The sequence below is a fragment of the Diaporthe batatas genome, assembly GCF_019321695.1.
Source record: "Diaporthe batatas strain CRI 302-4 chromosome Unknown Contig00023, whole genome shotgun sequence".
NCBI classification, from domain to species: domain Eukaryota; kingdom Fungi; phylum Ascomycota; class Sordariomycetes; order Diaporthales; family Diaporthaceae; genus Diaporthe; species Diaporthe batatas.
This window is the reverse complement of record NW_025408570.1, coordinates 308,738-331,389: the sequence shown is the minus strand read 5'-3', so window position 1 is coordinate 331,389 and position 22,652 is coordinate 308,738. Positions and strand designations below refer to the sequence as shown.

General features: G+C 55.4%; 3 protein-coding genes across 3 annotated transcripts; 2 read left to right on the top strand and 1 right to left on the bottom strand.

Annotated features, from left to right (window-relative positions):
- The first annotated feature begins 1,353 nt into the window (after window positions 1-1,353).
- Window positions 1,354-3,446, top strand: KVR01_013020 (uncharacterized protein). The gene has a single exon (XM_044791678.1). The coding sequence runs from the start codon at window positions 1,438-1,440 to the stop codon at window positions 2,614-2,616; it is 1,179 nt and encodes a 392-aa protein (XP_044637896.1). The 5' UTR covers window positions 1,354-1,437; the 3' UTR covers window positions 2,617-3,446.
- Window positions 3,447-5,367: 1,921 nt separating this feature from the next.
- Window positions 5,368-10,623, bottom strand: KVR01_013089 (uncharacterized protein). Its single transcript, XM_044784759.1, has 3 exons — window positions 9,878-10,623; window positions 6,536-9,739; window positions 5,368-6,468 (listed from the first exon to the last, which is right to left on the bottom strand). Exons 1-3 carry the CDS (start codon window positions 9,990-9,992, stop codon window positions 6,383-6,385), a joined length of 3,405 nt encoding a protein of 1,134 aa, XP_044637965.1. The 5' UTR covers window positions 9,993-10,623; the 3' UTR covers window positions 5,368-6,382.
- Window positions 10,624-16,978: 6,355 nt separating this feature from the next.
- Window positions 16,979-19,379, top strand: KVR01_013041 (uncharacterized protein). Its single transcript, XM_044792631.1, has 2 exons — window positions 16,979-18,675; window positions 18,899-19,379. The coding sequence occupies exon 1, from the start codon at window positions 18,085-18,087 to the stop codon at window positions 18,454-18,456; it is 372 nt and encodes a 123-aa protein (XP_044637917.1). The 5' UTR covers window positions 16,979-18,084; the 3' UTR covers window positions 18,457-18,675; window positions 18,899-19,379.
- Window positions 19,380-22,652: the final 3,273 nt, after the last annotated feature.

Sequence of the window (22,652 nt, the reverse complement as noted above, 5' to 3'; positions counted from 1 at the left end):
ATAATTTTATTTTTTTAAACCTTTATTAATTAAGGAATTAAAGATATAAGTTAAGATTTTTAATAACTTTACCCTTTTAATAAGTATATAAAAAGAATACTTTTAATTTAAGTTAGAACTTCCTTTTTTAAAGCTTTTAATTAGTTAAAACTACTTCCTTTAATTTCCTTATATAATTAACTAAACCTCTTTTTAATTAATATTAACCCTAACCCTAATTCTTAACTTTTAATTAGTTAGTTTAAATAGAGGGTAGCGGTATATTATTAGAGTAAGTAAGTAAAGTAAGTAAGAGAGAGTGAAGTACTACTATTATAAGGCTTTTAATTTAATCCTTATTTATACTACTTTTTTAAAGTTTTTTTTATTCTTAAAAGAATAGTTTTTATAAACTTTAAAGAAACTATTTATATAATATTATAATAATTATTAATATTATATTCTTTTTAAATTTTAAATATTAAATATTTATTATTATATAAAAGTATTATATATATTTTTAAATATATATAAAATAAGTATAAAACTATATAAAATTAATTTTAATTATAAATATATTTAATATATATTATAAATTTTAATTTTATAATATTTTAATATTTTATAGATATATTTTAATGTATTAAAATATTTATATTTATTAAAATATTTATATTTATTAAAATATTTATATTTATTATAATTTTAATAAAAACTCTTTTTATATATAAAATAAAATAAATATAAAATATAAAATAATAATATATATTTTATAATTGATTTATAAATAAAATTATATTTATTTTTATATAATATTAATAATAAACTAATCACTTAATTATTAGCTTTTACTATATTATAAGCATTGTAGCAAGCTTAATTATATACTATACATTAAAGTATGCTATATAGGAAATAAAGGGTAGAGTATCTCATAAGCTAGGAATCCAACACATGACAGCGCCCCGTGTCTGAGGCCTCAGTGGCGATGCAGAGGCTGCACAAATCCTCAGGCTGTAACCGAGCACATTCATGTGCAATCAAGGCAGTGATGCGTGCCAGAAACAAAAAGTGGTGACGGTGCAAATTATGCTAGATGCTGCCTCCGGAGGCGGTGACTGGCCATGCCATGACCATCGCAGTCCAGGCAGCTAGCCATGTGCTCAGCCGACTTGTAGAGCAGACCATCAAGATGCTTCTTGTGCAGGGGTACCCGGGCACGGCTGCTTAGTCACCGTCTGGAGGCCGTCGGGGGAGGTGGTGCAAGGTGGTGCAGGGAGGGGAAGGGGCTGCGCACGGGCCACAAATCCCTATTTGTGCAGACGTGTTTTGTGTCGGCATCAATCAACCCATCCTCGTCTTGTCCGTCTGTCCGCAACACCCACAGCCTGCCAGCCTGCCAATCCTCACTTCAAGCAGCCTCCCCATCTCCATCTCCCCAGGCTCCCATCAGATAAGATGGCGAATCCAACCCAGCAGGGGTTCTTTGTTCCCGACCTGCTGGCAACCCTGCCCAACACCATCGCCTCCATCATCGACCAGCGCGTCAATGCCATCGTCGACCAGCGCTTCCAGGACATCGAGCAGCGCCTTGACAACCTCGAGGCCGTCCTCAGAGCCGAAGGCCGCCTGGCCCCACCCCGCCAGAGCCCGCTGCGAGCCCAGGTCCAGCACCACCCGCAGCAACACCACCAGCCTCAATTCCAGCAGACCGTCAACCCTCCTCCTCTGCCTCCCCAGTCCCAGCCCCACCACAACCAGAATGTCGTCGACAATCCAGAGCCCGTCATGGCCCTCGCCACCGCAAACCAGGCTGCCGCCATGACTGCCCACACTGCCCCGCCTGTCCCACAGCAGCAGCAGCAGCAACAACAACAACAGGCCCAGCAGCAACAACAGCAACATCAACAACAACAACAACAACAACAAGCGCAGGCGCAGGCTCAGGCCCAGCAGCAGCAGCAGCAGCAGCAGCAACAACAGGCCCAGCAGCAGCAGCAGCCACAACAGCAGCCGCAACAGCCTCAGCCTCAGCAACAACAACAACAACAACAAATGGCGCCGCCGCCCTCCGCAGTCCTCCACGCCATGCCCCCCATCGTGGCCATGGAGATCCCCCCCGAGGGCTTCCCCATCACCAGCCGAGCCACCATGCAGCTCGAGCTCGACCAGTTCACCATCCCGAGGGGGTACTCGATGCGCATGAGCGGCACGCGCGACATGGGCAAGGGCAAGCGCAAGATCCGCTGGATCTGCTTCCGCGCGGGCGAGGCCCGCTACAGCGAGGCCTCCAAGGCCGCCGGCATGCCCGAGCGCAGCTCGAAAAAGTGCAACTGCCCCTTCAAGTTCGAGTGCGTCGAGACCTTCCGCGACTCCAACATGTGGGTCGTCCACCACCACATCACCCCGGGCACCACCACCCACAACCACCCGCCCTCCGACCCCAGCGAGGACCCCCGCAGCCGCAAGCTGCCCCCCGCCGTCGCCTCCGAGGTTGACGGCTGGCTCAGGCAGGGCTGGCAGGTCAGCAAGATCATGACCGAGCTCAAGAACCGCGGCTTCAAGAACGTCCTCAGCCGCGACCTGTATAACCGCCGCCAGCAGCTGAAGCGCGAGGACGAGAGCGGCGATGCTTAGGGGAGGGCCGAGGACGTCGTCTGCGGCCGGCGTAGCCTTTTCTTTCCTCTTCTTTATATCATGCTAGAAGCCCGGTTTGAAATTCCCTGGAGGGTACTGTAGTTTTTCTTTCTTCCTACTTACCAGGCTTCTCTTCACCTGGTTCATCATGAGTTATACCCCGTCCTGAGCCGAGGCTCACTCATATCATGATTTGGGGCCTGCCTGCGGGGCAGTTCCGGCGGCTTGTGGTGGATCCCACACCTCTGTGTAGATTAAGAAAGGACCTCCGGTCGGTGGCTTCTCGCCAGACCACGCCGTTATGATCAATCACGTAGGCATGCTAAGAAGGTCGGACCCGGGGATGGGTTTTTTTTTCCGCCTTCGCCTACTAATCTTTCTCACACATGACTTTCATCTTCTTCCACGCCTGCAACAGTTCTTGTTCACTGGTGTGAATGTGATGCCGCGTGTTTGTGGTACTCGCTCGTCTGTCTGCCTGCCGACGCTGCTAACGACGACGACTTCTTCTGACCGACGGTTGTCCAAGGCCTCGGGGGATTTTACCCGCTGCCACGTGTAGATCCTATGAAGCAGGTGCCTGGGTCAGTCTGAGACATTTGAGCTCCCACTTTCAGCAGTCACCGTTGAAGCTGGTAGCTAGCCGTGCTGTGTTGAATTTGAACCGAGGTGTCTGCCTCGGTTGCGATGAGGCATGGCCTTCCTGCTGTTCGGGTATCTGCTGCTGACAGTGTACTGGAAGCTGTGCCGTCTTCAAAGACCAAGCGGCAAGGTTCTTCTTGGGAGGGGAGCTTCTTATTGTGACCTCATGGGGGGAAGCCCTAACATTGAAGCTTTGAGCTGGAGCTCCCTTTTATGTAAGCTTGTTGTTACATTCTATGTATGCGGACGTCACTGTGAGAGACTTTTCTGGTCACCGCCAATTGATTGCTTCCCTGGCTTTCCGGTCCATGGTGTCATCAGAAGTAATTCTTGCTAGCCTTGTTCCATTCTTTGTGTGTTTTCACCGCCGTATAAGTTGAACAGCGTCGCGGTCTGCCCAGGTGGCTTGGGGATGTATATGGACTCAGAACAAGCCAAGCGAGAGCAGCACGACCTGGACGCTGTATCCGAAGCTCCTGACTGTCTCGCCAACACCGCGTGTGCCGAGACGCAATACAATCTCGATTGCCTCTCCTCGCTGGTGTCCCTAGCTACCACGAACCCCCTTCAGCCCATTAGAAACGCCCGCGCTTGGACCCCTGCCGGGACGGATGCCCTCAGTGCCTAGACAGTATCTGTTTGCCCATCTCTCTCTCTCTCTCCTCAAACTCGTGTCGATGATTCTAGTCAGCGACGCCGTCGGGAGCGATGCCTCCTAGCCTTGTCTGTGCGGCACGAGGCTGGGGCCACATGCCCACGTACTCTGTACTGTTATTGGCACTGTATTTCTTTTTTTTAAAAAAAACACTGGGTCCTGAGCGTCTACCACTGTATAAATGTGCCGTATACGTTTATATGTAATGGTGGTTACCTAGGTACCCAGGTAGAAACGAAACCACCCTCTTTCTTCAATGATAAGGCCACCTCCTGCGGCCAGGATAGTGTGAGACGGTATCACTACCTGATCAAAGTAGACAGGATGGATCTCTTTGTTCTATGTGCAATCTAGAGGGTTGGGTGGTTGGGGGGGCTCACATACAAGGTTCGTGCCAGGAACTGAGGGTTTTGATGATAACCATACCACGTCTTCTCATCATGGATTTCAATACGAGCGGTGTCTCATAATCACATCGGTAAAGATCACAGATATAGTACGAGTCCTCCTGCGCTCAACGATTAATTGATTCCCTCTTTCTACGAAATCATTACCTAGGAATTAATTGTTCCTGAAGTCTCACAGCTCGTCCACACTGCCTCCAACTCACTCACGTTGGGGATCTTGGGTCCAATCTAGGTTGGCCTAACTGTTCTGACTATTCTCGTGGGCTTCTGTCTACCGGCTTAATTACAAGAACATCTCAAGAGTTGTCCTAACCACGCAGCCGGGCGGATTATAATCGACTTCCAAGGTTTGTAAACGCCCAGGCGGGGGGTCATTCAAGTCAGACTTGGAAGTCAAACCGAGAAGCCACAAGAAACGGAAAGATCATCACCCCCGGGCCCGCAATTCCGCTCTTCAAGGAGACCCTCCAACGCCGTCCATCAGATCCCCCGCCCCCCAATCCGCCAAATAGGAGCAGTTTGAGCCAATATCGCAATCTCCCGGGGGAGGTGGGGGGTTGAAGTGAAGTCAAGGCCGTGCCTCCCTGCCTGCCCTGGGCCTATTAGAGCCAAAAGAAACCATTTCTCATGAAGCAGAAAGGGGGGTTGCCCTACATGGTTCTCACCACCTGGGCATCTCAGAGTGAGCGGAAGCATGAAATCAACCCGAGTCGAATATCTGTATGTTGAATCAAGGCCATACTCACTCACTCACCTCACCTGAGTATCAGCGCGAGGCACGTTCCCCTTGCTTGTTCACCCGGGCAGGCCTGGTAACAGACACACCCACAAGTATCAGCTATCCCACATCACCCAGTCCAACACAAAACTACTACACCCTCCTCGATTCAAAACCGCAAGACGGGAACAGCCCGGGGCAGGTCGAGCCTCACTCAACAGGCAGCGAATAGCTAGCTCATGTCGTGTCGCCGCGAGAGGCAGGCAACGCACAGTTCATCACACAGAGCAAGTAGGACGGTGCCGCACACACAAGGTACGGGCGGTTGGTTGGCAGAGAAAAAAGCGTGCCTGAATTTCACACACAAATTTCAATGGCTAGCCTACCCTTCCCAAAGTTCCTTTCCTTTCCCATACCCAGCCCATAATACCGAACCCATACTCCTAAAGCCCTATATACACAGATTTTTGAACCGTGGGACCCAGAATTTCCCTCCGTGTCCACATCATTTTCGACCAAAGCCGTTGGATTGGCCATGTTTACTCCTTTGAAAACAACCCCCACAAATGGCTTTGCCGCCCTACCATCTGGTACTTTTTCTTCCCCTTAGTGTCCTGAAATTTGGTATTTCCTGCCCCACCTGACCTGCGCCGGTGGTGTATTCGAAAAACGTGTTCCTTGTTTATTTTCTCTTCGTCACATCAAGTCAATTGAGTGAATACTTTGTGCGTTGATTGGTTCGCTTTTCAAATGCGTTCATTGCTGTTTCGTTATGCATTGCGTTGTTGACTAATGACATTTTCCGAGGCGGGCGTGTGATTCGTGTGCACTCCTGTCGGCCGCATCCAGAAGTGAATACGTTGCCAACGGGTGGCCGATTCGTCTCAAAAAGGGGGGCGGGCTCGTTTGCCCAACGTATATTTTCGATTTCCAACGACGTTTGAAATCGGGAAATTATGAACATCGAATGCGAACACACATACGTGACCTCCTTCGCAGTTGAATGGTCCGAGAAGTGAAATTTCGTTATTCATTCGAAGTAACGTCCCTGAGGTGGAGGACGGCGACATGCCACTGTCCGGACCGTCTTCTGGGGACAGGCGTGACATGCAAGTTGTAAGAAGTTCTGAAATTCGTGTATGTGCAACGTCGAGAGGATGCGAGAACGTAGAGGTGGAATTCAGGGTCTGCACGCTCAGCGTGAACGGCGACCGGAAGTATCTTGCGAGTTTGATTTGATGAGATCAGCGTGGCGATTCGGCGTGTCGTCCGAGGCTTGACAGCGATGGTCGTGTTTGGCACCTGCAATCGCGGTGTTCGATGAGGGAGTGCCCCGGCCCAGCTCTACTCAGCCGGCCTGACCGATCTGTCAGCCCGAGCTTTGGTGTGGTTGGCATGGGTCTCGAGACATTGAATCATCAATCGCGACACTGCCACAAGCATTAGAATTGTCGGTTCGGAGGCTGGTCCAGGAACTTCGGCAGGTATGTGACTTACCAGGCCATGCGGTGCTTTTGGCCATGACGTGAGCTGTAGCTCTCAAAATCTTGACCGCGTAACCTCCAGCGACCCCGCAAAGGAATTCCATGCCCATCTTCTTCTCCAGTCCGTCCAGAACACCCTGAACTTTTCGCAGCAACTGGACGTCTTCGTCTTCCAGGAGCATAATGGCAGGAACTTGAAAAAGCTCGACCTCATCCTGACCCAAAATTCCCAGGTACTGACCAACCCTGTCCTGTAAAGTAGAAACCCACTCAGCCAAGACCTGCGCGCAGTCAAATGCACACATCGCAGACTGTGGAGGCAGGTCCCGCCGAGTCATATCAGCGAAGGTCACGCCCAACTTGTCGGCCGCTGACAGAGAGTCAGCAGCAAAATAGGCTGCCTTGCGCAGATGCTTTTCTCGTCGTGACGTGGTCCGACTAGCCAAGGAGGGTTGTTGCATGTGCGACTGCCCAGAACTGTCCAATAAGCCAGCACCGGCACCCGTAGTGTCCATGTGATCAAGACTGTCGGCCACGGCAGGCTCCGCATTGGGAAAAGGTTGCTCGGCGTGCTGGACAATCTCACTCCCGCGAGCCAACTCCTCGGCCATCCCCTCCCAGTCGCGCTCCCAGAACTGACCCTTGGAGCGGGATAAGTTTACAAAAAGACGCACGTAAGCCAAGTCCAACAATGGGATGCAGTCCGCAGACAGCGGGCCCTTGCCAAAGGGGTTCGGCCTTTTGGCTGAGTGGTGAGGGTTACTAGCCCACGCTGCATGCCAGGCCTTGAGGGCAGGCTCAATGTGCCGATGCATCTTCTCCGTCTCTTCGTTGGTCCAGATGTTGCTGTGATGTCTCTGCCTGGTCTCCCAGATGTAATTGTGCAGCGCGTTGATCAAAATGAGGCAGCCAAATGTGCTCGGCCTGAGAGTCGTAGGTGGAAGGTCGCTAGAATTGAATGTATACCCACTGCTCATAGAAAGCCTGCGCTGCTTCTCATTTGTGCGCAACAAATCGCCCAGGGCGTCGTGGAAGGTGACACGGTTCTGCTCGGCTGCACTCACACCCCCGCGAGCGTTGAAAACGGCACTCGTCTCGGCCTCGTAAAATTCCTCGTCACAAGGTAACTCAAGCAGGATTTCCGAATTGGTGAGCGCCGGGGATTGGTTATAAGCAGAAACCAGCATACTGGAAAGAATGAAGATAGCGTACAAGGTACGCTTTCGCTCCTCGGTGACCTTCCACCTCAGCCATTCGGCATGATCGTCAGAGGCGTCGCTCATTTTGGTGTCTTGTTCGGCCTGGTTAGGCGTTGGGCGCAGCAGGTCCGCCCCCTGGGCCAGGCTGACCAGTGCTGCACAGTGCGTCTCGGCGATCTTGCCAACAAGCTGGTCCCCGCAACTGTGGCCGTAGACGACATTGAGCAACATTGACTGGACGAGCCACACGGGGGTATCTGTAGAATTGTCCTGGGGCTCTTGCGCATCTTGCTCGGACGAGGTCCCTCGGAACCCGGCTTTTCGGACGTTAGCTTTCCTTCGCTGTTCCAAGTAAGTCTGAATCATCTTCTTGGCCATCTCAAACAATTCTCGAGCGCGATCATGCTCTTTCTCGTACAAAGCACCGATTGCGGCCATGGAGAGCACCAGGCACGCCGATCCACCAATGCTGCCCGAATCATTCTTAGCCGGTCGGGCTGGGATCTCGAAGGACAGTGTCGCGATGTGGAGGAACGGTAGATGAGGGTGGAAGTACGCCAGGTAGGCGGCGACGTATCGTTGTAAGCTCTGCGTGTTGGGCAGAGTGCTGGCGGGGTCCGGCGACCCCTTGGCATGCGCGCCAGAAGTCGTGGGGTGGACCGAAAAGGAGGATCTGCGGTTGGCAAGAGTCGAGCCCATCGAGGCTGTGGACAGGGCACCTAGGATGGCGTTTCTTGTTGAATCAGTTATTGTCGAGACGGGTGAGGTGCCATGAGTACTACCATTGATCGAAGTCGGCGTCTCCGGGCCGTGACCAAAATTCAACGTTTGGTTCATGTTCTGAGCATTCAGACTCGACATTACGGAGGGCGAGCCCGAGTTCATCGTCGATGGCGGCGGGGTGAAGTAGGCGTCGTTGAGCATGCCGTGCTGCATTGGGTGTGGCGAGACGGGGGCCCCGGTCATGAGGTCAGGGAAGACATGGGTCGGAAAGTCAATGTTGAAAGGATTGCCCATCTGAGGGGAGACGATGCCTGGGGCCCATGTAGAGGTGGTGCCGGGGGCCGTTGTGGCGGGATTGTTGGAACCATCGATCATGGCGTCGCTCATGCCACCGGGGCTGGCAGTGCTGATGGCCGAGGAGGACGAGCCGTCGACAGCATTCTCGTTGAGGTTGTTGAAGGTGAGCTGCTGGCCAAAGTCGGTGATCAAGAATTCCTCGAGTCCGTAGTGGGCGCCTTGAGATGACAGGTCCGGCAGGCCGTGGAAGACGGGCGACAGCGGGTCGACGCCAATCGACTGTGGAGACTCCATGCCGACGTGGAGGGCCTGAGGATCAATGGTCGGGGCAGCAAACAAGTTGTCCATAAAGTCGTGGCGGAAAATGGCGTTGGGTGGTGCGGTGCGCAGGCCCGGGTCGTAGCTCAGCCCATTCGTCTCCAGCTTGGGAAGGCCGTGTTGAACGCCGCGGTGGCCCATGACCGAGGACATGCCCTGGAAGGGGTTGTGAGAGTAGTGAAAAGGCAGGCCGATCAGGCTGTCGTGGCGGCTGTGAGTGTGCGGCATGCGTCCGACCGGGCCATTGGCGGCCCCGGCCATCATCTGTATGGCGGCGCTATCAACAACACTAATGGTATTGGCCCTGGGCCTCATGGACGCCGGGTTCGGAGGAGCACTCTGAACGGGCCCGGCGACGCTGTTCTTGCGAGCGCGACTCTGGCCAATGGTCACACCACTTGCGCTCTCGCGGCGGTTGCGGGGACGAGCCGAGGGCGCCGTCGACTGGTGTAGCTTCTGCTGGTGGCGGAGGAGCAGGTCGCGCCGGGCGAAGCAGCGCTTGCACTCGGGACACTCAAAGGGCTTCTCCTTGGTGTGGGACCTCTCGTGCCTCTTCAGATGCTCCAGCCGTGCAAAGGCGCGGCCACAGGTGGTGCAGCCATGAGGCCGCGGCTTATCAGTCTTTGGAGGAGGGAAGTTTGCAGTCGGAGTCTTTGTGTTGACCGTAATGGTGGATGCCTCTACTCGTGGGAGTCACAGATTAGCCACCGTACAAGGCCAAGTTCGCAGGGACGATAAGAAGGGAGCAGGGAGCAGCAGCATTGCATTGCGCGAGACAGCAGGGGAAAGCAGCACACGGGGACGGATAGTTGGCATACCAGCGTCATCGCCCTGAGGAGCAGCAACATCTGGGTCGGTGGAGGGAGGAGAGTTGGACATGTTGGCGGTCGACATGGCGGCGGACTCGATCTTTGGCCCAGCGTCGTTGCCCATAGTGCTCGAGTGTGATTTGTACAGGATATGGCTTCGGAAGAAAAGGCGCAGGGAGGTCTGGCTCGGTCGGATGTGGTTCTCTGTGGCGGGAGATGGCCAAGGGAAGCAGTCGAGTGGCGCAGCGAGACAGGCAGTCAGGCACAGTCAGGCTGGCAGACAGTTGGCAGGCTGGCGGCGGCGAGGCGAGTCTAGGAAGAAGTTGTATGAAGACGAGGGAGGAGGAGGAGGAGAGAAGAGAGCCGGTTGGGAGAGTATACGATGCGTGGATTTACTATCTCATGTCCTCTGCCGGAGACGTAAACTCGACGGTTAGAGTGAGAGGTTGGTGGGGTCTCAAGGCTGCTTGCTCAGAGGGTTGACAGCGACACAGCTCAGCCAAGTGCTGTGAAGACGATGAGCAATTGGACGAGACAGGGCGAGCAAGGAGTGAAAGAGAAGAGGTGAGGTAAGGTGAGGTGAGGCAAGGCGAGGCAGGTTGAAGGAGTAGAGTAGAAGGAGGAGGATGAGGATAATTGGGTGAAGAAGAAGCACCGACAGGACATCCGCGGTAACAGGAGCAGCAGCGAGCAGTAGCAGTATAGCAAGACGAGACAAGACGACGAGAGGTCGAGGTGACTTGCCTGTAACATGCGTTCTGGGCTGCGGGTTGGGGAAGGGACTGGGAGCGCCGCACGTACCGTCAACGTACCACCTGCCGACCTCAGACCAGCAATACCCGGCCAGCCAGCCAGCCTTTCTGTCGGCTCAGGTCAGATCCCCAGTGTGCCAGCCTGCCAGCCTGCCAGCCTGCCACTCTGCCAGTTCCCCATCACCCACGACCAGGGGGGGAAGGTACGAGGGTGTGCATATGGGGTCGGCACTGTGTGGGATCAGGTACCGCAGTACACCCAGCACCCCCCTGGATGCCTGAACCTTGGGGCCCATCTGCGCCAGGGGTGGGTCTGAGGCCCTGGTCCCTGCAAGTCACGCCGCACTTGGCTTTTGCAGCAGTCCGACAACGACCAAGTCATACCGAACCTGGGTCTGGGCGAATGAGAGCTTGGTTAAATATGGGTTGGGGCTAGAGCATGGTGCGGTAGGAACGGTGCCGTGTAGAGTTGGGTACTTTTCGGTGCAGCGGTGCAGCAGTAGAGCAGACGTTGGCCGTTCAGTCTCTCCCTCCTTCTCTCTCTGTGTCCCCTCTCTCCGCCCCGTTCCCTGTCTCTCTGTCTCTGTCACGACGGCTTCAGGTTTGACATAGCAGGAGACACTAATGACTCGTTTTCAGAAGAGAGAACAAGAGGGACACAACGAATAGCAGACAGGAGGGGAACGGTGGAGGAAGCAGGAGAACAACAGCAACAATAACAACAACACTTATTAGTAATACCATACTAACATGTGTATGTATGTATACAACGTATGCACATGCACACTGCACGCCCACTGCGTATACGATTTATACCACAGAGACAGCCAAAGTAGGTACATGCAGAGGGGACAGGGCAGGAGTGGCCTCAGCGCTAGGCACAAGACCGTGGTTGGTCAGCCTGTTGGTTGGCTAGCTCGCCAGCTTGCCTGCTTGCCTGCTGCTGCTTGCGTGGGAAGGATGAGGATGGGAGTACTGTACGTGACACCTGATATGGCCCCTCCATAAAGATGCGGCATACAAGGTACATCCAAAGTGGATCGCCCGCGAGCCTTCTCCCCTTCTCCCTGGCCAGCCAGCCAGCCTGGGGCCCTGGCTCTGCCTGACTGTCTGGCTGTCTGGGCACGGCTGAGCTTACATAACCCCCCAAAAAGAAGGTCAGCAGGTCCGACAGAGCTTAGACCATTGGGCCAGTTGGGCAGGGTCGCTGACAGGGACATGGGCAGAGACATGGAGCCTCCTTCCTGCCCTTCCGTCCTGCCCTCCCTTCCCTCTCTCCCGACCGGCGGCATTGCGGTCTTGCCTCGCTCTGGATGGCCAACTCAGCAACCGATGCTAGCGTGGACGGTGTTGGGGAGGCTTGGGAGGTAATAAGGGAATAAGGAGGCAAGAAGGACATGCCCCTCGAGAAATGTCCCGGCGCAGCCTTCCCAGCTTGCCAGGCAACTAGCCAGGAGATCAAACAACGGATGACGCGCCGAGGGAAGGACAGTACTATGTAGCAAGTAGCCTCGTGCCTCGTGCCTGCCTGCCTGCCTCTCTCCGCCAGTCCGCTTGTACGGGAAGGTGGAGGATGGTGGGAGATCCACCTCGAACCACAGACCAGTACAGAGTAGTAGTAGCAGACCAGTGGCAGACCACCGACCACCGACCACAGACCTCAGACCTCAGACCAGACCAAAATGCACAGGCACAGGCACAAGCACAGGCACGAACCAACAAACAAAACACAAGGGCCATCAGCCACCAGCCATCGCCCATCGGACGAAAGCCACCAGGCCAGACCAGCATGCCTCGTGCTCATCACCAGCGAAGGATCCCGCCAAAATCCGGATACGAGAGAGAAACTGACCTGACCGACTGATGACTGACTGCCTCACTGCTCTTTGCTCGCTCAATTGCACACAGCACAGTCAATCGTACAGTACCCAAGGCGTCAAGCTTGAGAGACCTTTGCAGTCAGGCAGTGGCAGCCCACTGCGCTCTCTCAAATGCCTGCAACCTGCAACGTTGCCGCCACAAAAAAAAGAACTCATTTACACTTTCGCCCTCATGCAGACGGCCTTGCGTGCCTGGAACATCCCTCCAAGCCCGTCGCAACCAGCGGCCCAGCACAATCAATTCCCCAACCTTGTTGAACCCGAGGCAGAAAGGCCCTTTGCGACCTTGGCCAACACGACTGGGGAATTCACTGTCGCAGTTGTCGACCCCCCCACCACCGCCTCGTCGCCTCGCCGCCTCGCTGCCCAGATGCTTCACCCTAGGCATTTTGGCAATATATCTTGATGTACGCACAGATGTGACACTCGCAGCGACACATCTTCAACAGCAACTCGCCGCCGGCTTGTTCGATCGTTCTCTTTTTTTGTTCCCCTCACCGTGTCTCCCACATGGCATTCCGCATGCAAGACAACAAGCAGGCTGGGTGCCTCCATGCAAATGGGCATCGTTCCCATTGCACACCGGTCATCGATCATCTCAACTTTCGATCTGGTCGAACAACCCGTCACGAACAACTTCTGCATTTCAGGATGCCTGTTGAGACCGACATGCCTAGGTACTCTCTCTCGTCTTCTGGGGGATAGCAGTGCGTACAGGAGGAGCCAGAGAGAGACCCTCGGCACAGGGCCAAAATTGATCAGCCAGGGGTGGTGCTCGATCAGCTCACCATGGCGCTCGTCTCTTCTTAGCCTAGCTGTGGTGCGTCTGGCCGCTGCACATCGTGCCGCCTTCTGGTGTGGCGCACAGTGCAGCGCTCGGCGGCAGGGTCCTCAACCACTGGGCGGCATGCTCCCACCCTTGACGTACTATCATCCCCAAGTTTTGTGTGTGGTCATGGCTTTCTAAATCTTTGGTAAGCGAGGCCTGACCTGCGAGGCTCAGTGCCAGAGTGCCCAAGGTTTCGCTCCAATCGCCATGGTACAGTACCCAGCACCGGCCGCGACACACCCGGCCGTCTTTCCCAACAAGTAGCCGCCGCACACCTAAGGGCCTCAGGGAAACAGCACCCGCGCGGCACTGATCGCAGCTGAGTGTCGAAAAGGCATGCTCCAGCAATCGACTTCAGCCATGCAAGCCGGAAGGGCCAGCCAGCCAGCCAGGCAGCCTTGACAAGCCGTCCATATCGAGCTTCCACAACATTACCCGGGCCGGTACATGGGAGGCTGAAGGCGCCGATTGTCGTCGCCGCCCACATAATATGCCTCATTTGGCAACCCGGCTCGCTGTATTGTGGTGGAGGATGACGCTCGTTCTAAGCCGCCCTAGCGGCTCTGCTAACCTCCATCCATCATCACCTTCCACTGCCAAACCTCGCAGTGCAGTCCAGACTCACCCGCGACCCTACGTCACCCAGGAGCTGCAACGAACGAGGTGCCAGCTCTCTCGACTGGACGATGACTTCGTGCAGCATAGCCATTCGCTGCTGCCCAGGTTTCTAGTGCGGCAAACGTCAATTAGCTGGGCAGAGTCTGGTCCCTTGGTCCCTTGAGTTTCCAGGCCGCCTCCCAGGCTGCAGGTCATGGACTAGCAGCGCCGGCACAGTGCGCGAGCTGCTGCTCGGCTAGGCAAGGTATTGCAAATGTCACCTGCAGGAAAATGGCTAATCCGTAGTGTCGCATCCCATCCAGCCCCCGGGCCCTGCCACCTGGGCAGTGACAAACCCTGCCAGGTCACTGGCCCCAAGGGAGAGCCGACTGTGGCTCGCCGTTGGCAAAGGATTTGCCCACAAATGCTCAAAGGTGAAAAGCTTCAGCCAGGTATGACTTCGCGGCCTAAGGTTGTCCACGACCTCAGCCGGGGCCGCCTCGAGAGTCTCCGGGCGGCCTGGGCCTGCGCCTTGGTTGTTTTTCCTGGCCCTGAGCTCCAGCAGCATTGGAACCACGGGCCCGAAGTGCATCCGTCAACTTTCAATAAATAAAGGTAACATCCGGAAGGTAAGCTGCTTGAAAGGATCCGCCGGATTGGCTACTCTGCCGTTGGACAGATGAGACGTGCTGCTGGTCTGGTCTAGGCACACGGTGTGCACAGCAGCAACCATGGTCCTTGCACGCAGTCGCTGGTGCTTGTTGGGCGAGCGCTGTTGTGTGAGTCGGCCAGTTAGGCTATCAAACCCCTGGGATTGATTGCATGATCTGACCCGAAGCGCACCTCGAGTGCGATGACGTCGAAAACGTTTCTGAAGCTCTGGATCGAGGCCAATCCGTTCAACGTCGGGAGAAAATAAAGTGGCCGTCCGGTGGTTTGATCCGCAAGGAAGGTATTCCAAACCACTGATCAAGCAAGCAAGCAACGCGGCTCATGTTGCTCTTCTGCGTGACGGCACACAGAGGTCCGGTGTTTGTTGTCTCCGCTGCTGTCGAGATGCCGCAGACAAGCTGCTTCCAGTAGGGCTTATTACTGCCTCATGAGCGAGCAACATCGGTCACACCGTGACCCTGTCACTGAGACGCCAGGCTGGGCGTGGACCGCTATGCGCAGTCTCACTGGGATCTCAGCAGTTTATCACCGCATATGCACGCTCCCATGCTCCACCAATTCGCCAGAGGTCCGGCTTGTTCGTAAGCGCTACAGAGGTTTAAAGACTTGCGACATTCAGGCCTTGTCTCCATCCGTCCAAGGCGTCCAATAGCAGTCGTGGACATTTCTGCAGGGAGACCGACCAAGACAAGGGATGCAGGCCACTGTTTGGAAGCACTGGACAAGCATTGCCGAAGTCCAGCGGATCAGCTCAAAAAACCTACGATCGAAGCTAGGGACACGCGATGCAGGGCAGTGATGTGCGGCACTCAATGCAACTCCCATGAAGTGATCGGGACTGATTGAACATCGGATGCTCCCACAACCGTGTGAGATGACACGAGCGGCCGCACCAGCCTCGCTGACGAAAGAATTGAGCCATCCGGTCGTGATGCAATTCCCTGCCCCCAGTCTCCCTCTTTCACGTGTCCAACCGCTCGAGGCAAGCCAGAAAGAGCTGGGCGGCCCTCCATCTTCGGGCCGCTCCCATCTCCTGGGCCCACCACATCCTCGCTGCCCCGGTTTACTATATCGCTCACAGCGGTCCCTAATCATCAGGTCTGAGACTCGACATGCCTGAAACGTCCAATGCGGATCCTGGGCTCCTCGATGCAGGCATGTCGATATCCACAGCGGGCGCTTATCGGACTCTCAGGTCGAAAGCTGGCCTAGGAATCTGCATCTGCCCCCTCTGCCCCGCGATCCGGAGGGGCATTTCGCAGCTTTGGAGTAGCTTCTCTCCGATGGAGGGGCACTTTTGTGTTGCCTCGATGAGCAGACTGCGCAAGTTGCAAGCTTTTGGGCATTGAATTGAAAGCAAGTCTCGGCCCTGGACGTGGAAAAGCATCAATGCACATTTCGGTGAGGGAAACACACCGACTTTATGAGCAATTGAGCTGGCTGGTCATCCCAATTCCGAGGCTCGAAGGATGCGACATTTCACGCTCTGCGGATCCCCGCCAGATGAGCCAGCCATCCAATCTGGAGCTGGCACCAAATGCCCCTCCATCTATCTGAGGTTGACAGGGTGCTGATAAGCCAGAGCTTCGAGGACACCTCTCGACCCCTCCATGCCCCTCCAAGACCTCGATACCTGGCAGCTGGACCCCAGAACATGTTAAGGGGGGGTGCCCCTGCAATGCACGGCCAGGGATGTGAGGTGTGAGCAGCACAGTGCCTCCGAACGAGCCGCGCCTGGTCAGTCCAAGTCACCGGTCACACGGCGCACACCTGATTTCTGAAGGATTGTGCAGAGAGAGGCCCAGCCGGTCTCGTTCAACATCCCGCTAACGCACCTCCCCTGGAAGGCGGCTTTTGCACAGCCTCAACGACGATGGACACTTCCCAAAGCCGCCAGATCTCCGATGTGTGGACGGCAATGCAATGTCCATCACTATCAGTTTCAGAGTTGGCGCGCCTCGTGACGCGGATCCCCGTCTACACAGTACACAGTCCACGGCTCCCGCCTTCCAGGACAGAAGGAGGACTGACTGGCCGCCCCTGCCTCGCTGCCTCGCTGCCAGCCGAGTGCGTGTCTGTCCAGATGATGGGATTATGACAGCTGAGACATTTTGCTTGAAAATCCGCTGCCCAGAGACGACCTTGCACCGTGCCGGCACGCATGCAGGCAAGCAGACACTGCATCGCTGGGAACCTTTCCCGTCAGGTTTTTCAGCCACCAAGCAAGCAAGCTTCAGCTGGCCGTTGTTACTGCGCCCGTCTCTTGAGGTTCGGGCCAAGGCCTCTTTGTGAGCGCCGAAAGTTTCGACACACAGACTCGCTTCATCCTGTCCGCCTGCCAGATCCTGACCTGCAAACATGCGGTCTGCCAATGTGCTGTCGTTCTGCAATTCTTGGCAACATCTATTCAGCACAACTCTGGTGTGACTGATTGCATAAGGTCGAATTTCACAGAAAGCTTCGCGGTGTGGATTTGAAGGTGCACAAGCTAAAGTGAGCTTCTCTTGGCCGTGGAGAATCTGGCATCGACCCAAATCGCTTTCGTCTTCATCGCGTGCTTGAAAGGCGACGGTCCCAGGCCGACTTCTACTGTAATTCATGCCACCGAGACGGGACGATGGTCAGATGCGCATATCTGAGGCATGTGTTAGCCCGGACTAGACGGCACAGTCGTCTCACAATTGTCTGCAAGCCACCTCAGCAGCGTCCAAACGCGATCTGATTATTCGCCGACTTCGTTTATTCCCGCGTTAAAGGTCGAGCCATTTCTGCAGCCCCATGTCGCCATTCGTTCTGGCCCTCGCTTGATCGTCGAAGTCTACCCCGGTTATTACAGCAGAGGTTTCTCGATATCCCCGACGCATCGTCAGCAAATAGTCTACATGAGTTTGCAAGCCACCGTCATACGCCGCTTCAAGAGCACGGCAGGCGTGGCAGGCGTGGACCAGCCGGACCCGGACAATTCTCACGTGGTTCGCACGCCCACGAGCCACACCGCGGCAGCTCCACGACAGTGTCGAGGGCTTCTCCTTTCTCGTCGATAACCCTCCCACATCCCGACCGGACAACAAGCAACCATCAGCAGCGAAATCAGTCGATACGAACTACACCCTTTCGCACACAGGCTCGCGCAGAGGATGTGCACGTCACTGTGGATTCTGACTACCCACAAACAGCCCTGCCTGTCCAGGTAGAGGCAGCGCAACCGCTCCGTGAGATCACCTCTCACGTGCAGGCGGCCAGAGTCTTGCCGCGATATATCAAGAGAGCCCACGCCCTACACGAAAGCATTGTCGAATCACAGCGCTCCACAAATTGCATTTGCAGGCCGAATATACTCCGAATCTTGATATTATTGTTGGCAGATGCAGCAAGTCACACAATGCTACTCCTTTCGGAGTCGGCGGCCGCTCTCGAGTCTGCGGGTACCCCAAGCCTTGGGATGGCGGCGACCCCAATCACCATTACTTCGAGGGTACTCCCCCAATGCCCAGAGCACTTGGAGATGGACCCTACCTCTCGAGTTTCCATTCCTCTTGTCTCCAACCTGAACCAAGGGGCATCATGTGGTTCCCGTTTGGAGATGATGGGAGAATCCCTGCGGGCCTCCAACATTACTCCGTACCTAGTGTAGAGCTGGAGAGCCAAACCCTTGTGCCCCTGTCTTCCCCAGACTTTCACAGAATGTGGAAAAGTTTCGGACCCCCTACTTACCCGCCTTCATCTCCGAACAGGGTAACGATGGTCGACCGTGCAGCCGTGCGGCACCGAGCCTCGAATGGTCTCGCGGGAATGATTTCTCCAAATGGTGACACCCACAATAAAAGGAAGATTACTCCAATGCGAGGGTCCATCTGAGAAGGTAGGTATAGTCACAGTATTAATGATTGGGGGTTGTTTATCCTCGATCGCAGAGGTTGGGATTCTAGTCACCATTGGTTTTTTTCTACGCGAACTCGAATTGGATCGAGCGTCGCCTGAACTGCAACCCTCCACAGTTCTTCGACGCTCATCCTGGGACGGACATCAGGCAGCCGAGCAGGCTGGCAGGCAGGTAGGAGCTCTGGTCTCGTCTTGGTCTGTGATGCCCTTGGACCCTCCCTCGACGATACCTTTCAGGGATCTGGGATCAAGACCCCACAGCAGGACGATCACCACACAGGCTGACAGGACATTGCGGTACGAGTTTCGTGACCGCCAATGCTCATCGAACTTTGCTCGCCTTTTTTTTTTCTTACCGAAAGGCATCCTCATTTCTTTTCACGGGCTGGTTCGCTGACGTGGAGCGGAAAGCTTGTAGCCATGCCTCTAGCTACCACGGTATAAGCTTCCTGTTCAGAGCGCAGCGACGGCTGGCTGCGTCGAGTAACTCGAGGAGCTTGCCTCTTACGGACGGATGGGTCGTTCCCCAATTTCGCCACCCTTGCAGGGAAGAAGCTTTTGGGAACAAGAACTCTCTGGCGCTGCGGCTTCGTTTGTCAGTGATTACACAGGACGTCATTTTCAGAGTTGCTTCAGGGCCATTGGCCACCAGCTTGGGATGGGGGTGGACAGTCTTCCACCCTTCCAGGCGGTATTGTTTGACTACCGCTGGAGCAAACAGTCAAGGTGTGGTATGTCTATGTGTGTGGGGGCACGACCTACCGCACAGCGGTAGCGTGTTACTCGGTACGGGGTCAAGGGGGCCCTTGGCTATAGCGGTCTCTACCCCGGAAAAAGGGGTGCTTAGGGCTCCCCATGCTAGCTTGTCCAGGATGCGGGATGTGGGGATCGGTGCTAAACGAATTGACGAACCACTCCCATCCCAGGTGGGCTTTCTCATTACGCAGCAGGTGATGTCCCATCGGACATCATCCGCTGCCTTCCTGCGCGGCTAGTGCTGATGCGTCGCAACTTACAATGCTACTGTGCCAGTGCCGGGTGCTAAGAAGGGGACGGCGCCATCGCGAAGAAGCTGGGCCCGTTGGGAACCAGGAAATATCCTGCTTCCCGCTTGGCCCTTGCAAATGCCCGTCGACTACCGGCTCTGGGCGCCAGGCTGGTCGTCTTGGGGCGTTTGTTTCCAGAACACTGAGTGACTGAGTGGCTGGCTGGCCGGCTGGCCATGCGCTCACCCTGTCTGCCACCTTGCGGCGGCCACCACTTGAGCACCTACATAGTACCCAGCATCGGGCCAAGGTTTGGGAGGGCGCACTGACCCCGTCCGATGGCGATGGAGATCTAATATACTCACCACTATTTCCGTAGCTTCGGCGTCACGGAAATGTTGCCATCCTCTTCCAACGTGGCAGAGGCGTGGTGGGCAAGGCGAACCGGTCCCTTGCAGTTCTCCCTACCTGCGGGAGAACGTCCAGAAGCCAGCCGGTGGGCTCGCTATGCCATGAACGCCAACTGGTCTGTACTGTTATCTGGGCCCGAGCTCGGACTGACCCTGTCGCCGGCTTTCCACATCGAGGGCCCCACGCGGGCCAGAAGACTGAGTTATGTCGGCTGGGGCTGGGGTTCGCTGATGAGAACGTACCCCGTACGGAGTACAGTACACAGTATCAGGTGCCCAGGTGGGCGAGCAGCGGGACCCGCCTCCCGGCAGCCAACCAGCGCAGGCACCGGTCAGTTAACGCTTCCGCATCGGAGCTGCCCCGAGCGCCGATTATCATAAGCGCAGGTGGGTAAGGGCGGCGGCGATGGGACGAGCTATTTTTTGATTCTGCGCAGAGCCGCAGGCCACGCTAACCTTGCTGCTGTCGTCTTCGGAAGGGGAAATTGATGCGCTCTTAATTCCGGTGGTAGGTGGAAGCAGGCTGCCCAGGTCTTTTCCGCTTCCGTTTCCGTTCAATGTTCCTCGTGGCTTCCCGCAATGTGTGTATCGGGGGGGGGGAGAGGGCAAAGGGTTCTGGATGACTTGACAGTGATCATCACGGAAAAGTTCGTGATTGGGAAAGTCTGCCCGTGCCTGCAGAGAGAGAGAGACGGGGGGCATATGACGACTCATATTGCACGACAACAGAAATAGCATCAGCGTGTCCTCGATGCTCTGGGCCAGCCAGCCAGCCAGTGGGCAGCCCTCGTTGAACCACTTGCGGGGGCTGCCAGCCTGCCTGCCTGCCCACCGCACTAGGGCAAGCAGGGCGGGAACAAAGAAAGACCCGCCCGTCTGTGGGACTCTCCGACAATAGCCCGGTGGTCGAGGCTAGGTCGGGCCCTGGGGGCTTGGCCTTGCTGCCGCCGCTGGGCCCTGCTGCCGCCAACGGCTGTTTGTAGCCTAGCCCATGTCGCCGCCGGCGCGGTCGTGGGGTGATTCCTCGGGACGGCGGAAGGCCGGGGTGCTGTTGTGTGTCCCGGCGCACTGTGAGGTGAGGTGGATGAGAGGGCAGCTAGCTGCAAGCCTACATGTTATTTGACGTGTATCAAAATCGTTGATGCCCTCGCCGTCATGTTCGCTGTGTTCGCGGGGCCCAGGCCAGACCAGACCCACGCGGTGCGAGACTATGACGATGGCCGACAGGTTGTGGAGAGCTGGGCAGGATAACGCTGCAACCTGCACAAAAAGCCACACACATACATACATGCGATACGCACTTTGCACGGGAATGGGGGGCGTTTTTGCAGGCAGTGGCGAAACGATGGCGCATGCTCGTGCAGCCGGGCGCGTCGTGAGAGGGACGACGAAACAGGTCCGGTTGACCTCGATTTGTGTCACCCTGACCGACGGGCGGCCCTGCGAGGCGGGTCGCCGCCTCGCGCTCGAGGGGGATTGAGAATCATTGTGGTCGGTGGAATAAGTGATGTGCTCGTGGCATTCGCGGGCTGACGTCCCTCGCTACTGGCCACCTGCGACCAAAGAGCAGAATAGGTGCCATCCATGACAGGGAGTCCGCGGCTCTGAGACGCCAGCCACGGAGCTAGTCGCGCGTTCTCGGCACCTGGGTGTGTGATGAGCATCTTGGGAACAGTTTATTGTTGCACTTTCGAACTGCAAGTTCAATTCAGGCCAGTAAACCCATCAGGTCTGGGAGAAAATGCTGATTGGCCACCGCCCAGCAAGTGTAATGCAAACGTTTCTTCAGCGTGCGGACAAGAGGTTACTCAACGGCGGGCCCCAGCGCGGACCCTTAATTCTTGGGGGCCCCCCGGCCCCCGGCCCTCGGTCTTACATTATGTAGGTAGACTCGAGGAGGAAGGATGACACCGCACTTGCATTGGTGCCAGCGCCGGCGCGCCCTGCGCGTGCTAGCGAGGGAAGGGAACCCTACAGTGGCAGAGTGGCAGAGTGGGATGTGGGTGGCCAACCTTTTAGAGCCCGTCCCACACGTTCACCAACAACAACCAAGTCTTTGGTTGCCATCGGGGCGCAAATCAGCACCGTTTCTAGAAGGCTTGGTTTGGTTATGATATCAACAACATTGGCCTTGTGCGATTTTACCCGACGGCTCAGGCTGCGACCGGCGGTTTCTGTTCGTCTTCTTGTTGCCTCCGGTCTCAGCGTTACACAAGTGTTATTTTTGTTCGGCCCTGTCAACGACGCTCGAGCCTCCGGAACCGGCTTGTCGGGGCGGCGACGTCGATCGGCGGCTGAGCGGATGGACAATGGTATTCATCGGAGGAAATAGGAGCTTGGACGTGGGCAGGCGAATAATATCGCGAGGGACGGACGGGTGTACACAAGGGCAGCTGGCAGAACCCTTTCCCATGAGCCAGCCAAGAACGATACCTTTCTCTTTGTACTGGTTGGCGCGCCACCAACGCTGCCGCTGCCGCTGCCACGACGGGCGGGATGACGGCACTTTCGTAGCTGGGAGCACGAGATGATCAACGGCTGGGCGATTAGGAAGGAGGACAGATTGACGCCTTGTGCATTTCGAATCGCTCGCATGGCACATCGCATCGTGGCTGCGTGCGTGCGTGCGTGCTTGCGTGGCTGGGCTCTTGCTGGGGGGAAGGAAGGGCGGAAGGAAGGGCGGGCAACAAAACTTTTCTAGTGCTTCTGTGATGGCTTCCAAGATCGCCGCCATGCAGAGGAACCGAGCCTATCTGGCCACTATGCAGTCATGGTG

Excerpts from the sequence above, each read along its gene's own strand:
- KVR01_013041 (XM_044792631.1), top strand. The coding sequence starts at position 18,085 with ATGCCCAGAGCACTTGGAGATGGACCCTACCTCTCGAGTTTCCATTCC.
- KVR01_013089 (XM_044784759.1), bottom strand. The coding sequence starts at position 9,992 with ATGGGCAACGACGCTGGGCCAAAGATCGAGTCCGCCGCCATGTCGACC. Across the intron at positions 9,740-9,877 it reads TCCTCAGGGCGATGACGCTG|AGGCATCCACCATTACGGTC; the intron begins GTATGCCAACTA and ends TCCCACGAGTAG. Across the intron at positions 6,469-6,535 it reads CAAAAGCACCGCATGGCCTG|TGTCGCGATTGATGATTCAA; the intron begins GTAAGTCACATA and ends TGCTTGTGGCAG.
- KVR01_013020 (XM_044791678.1), top strand. The coding sequence starts at position 1,438 with ATGGCGAATCCAACCCAGCAGGGGTTCTTTGTTCCCGACCTGCTGGCA.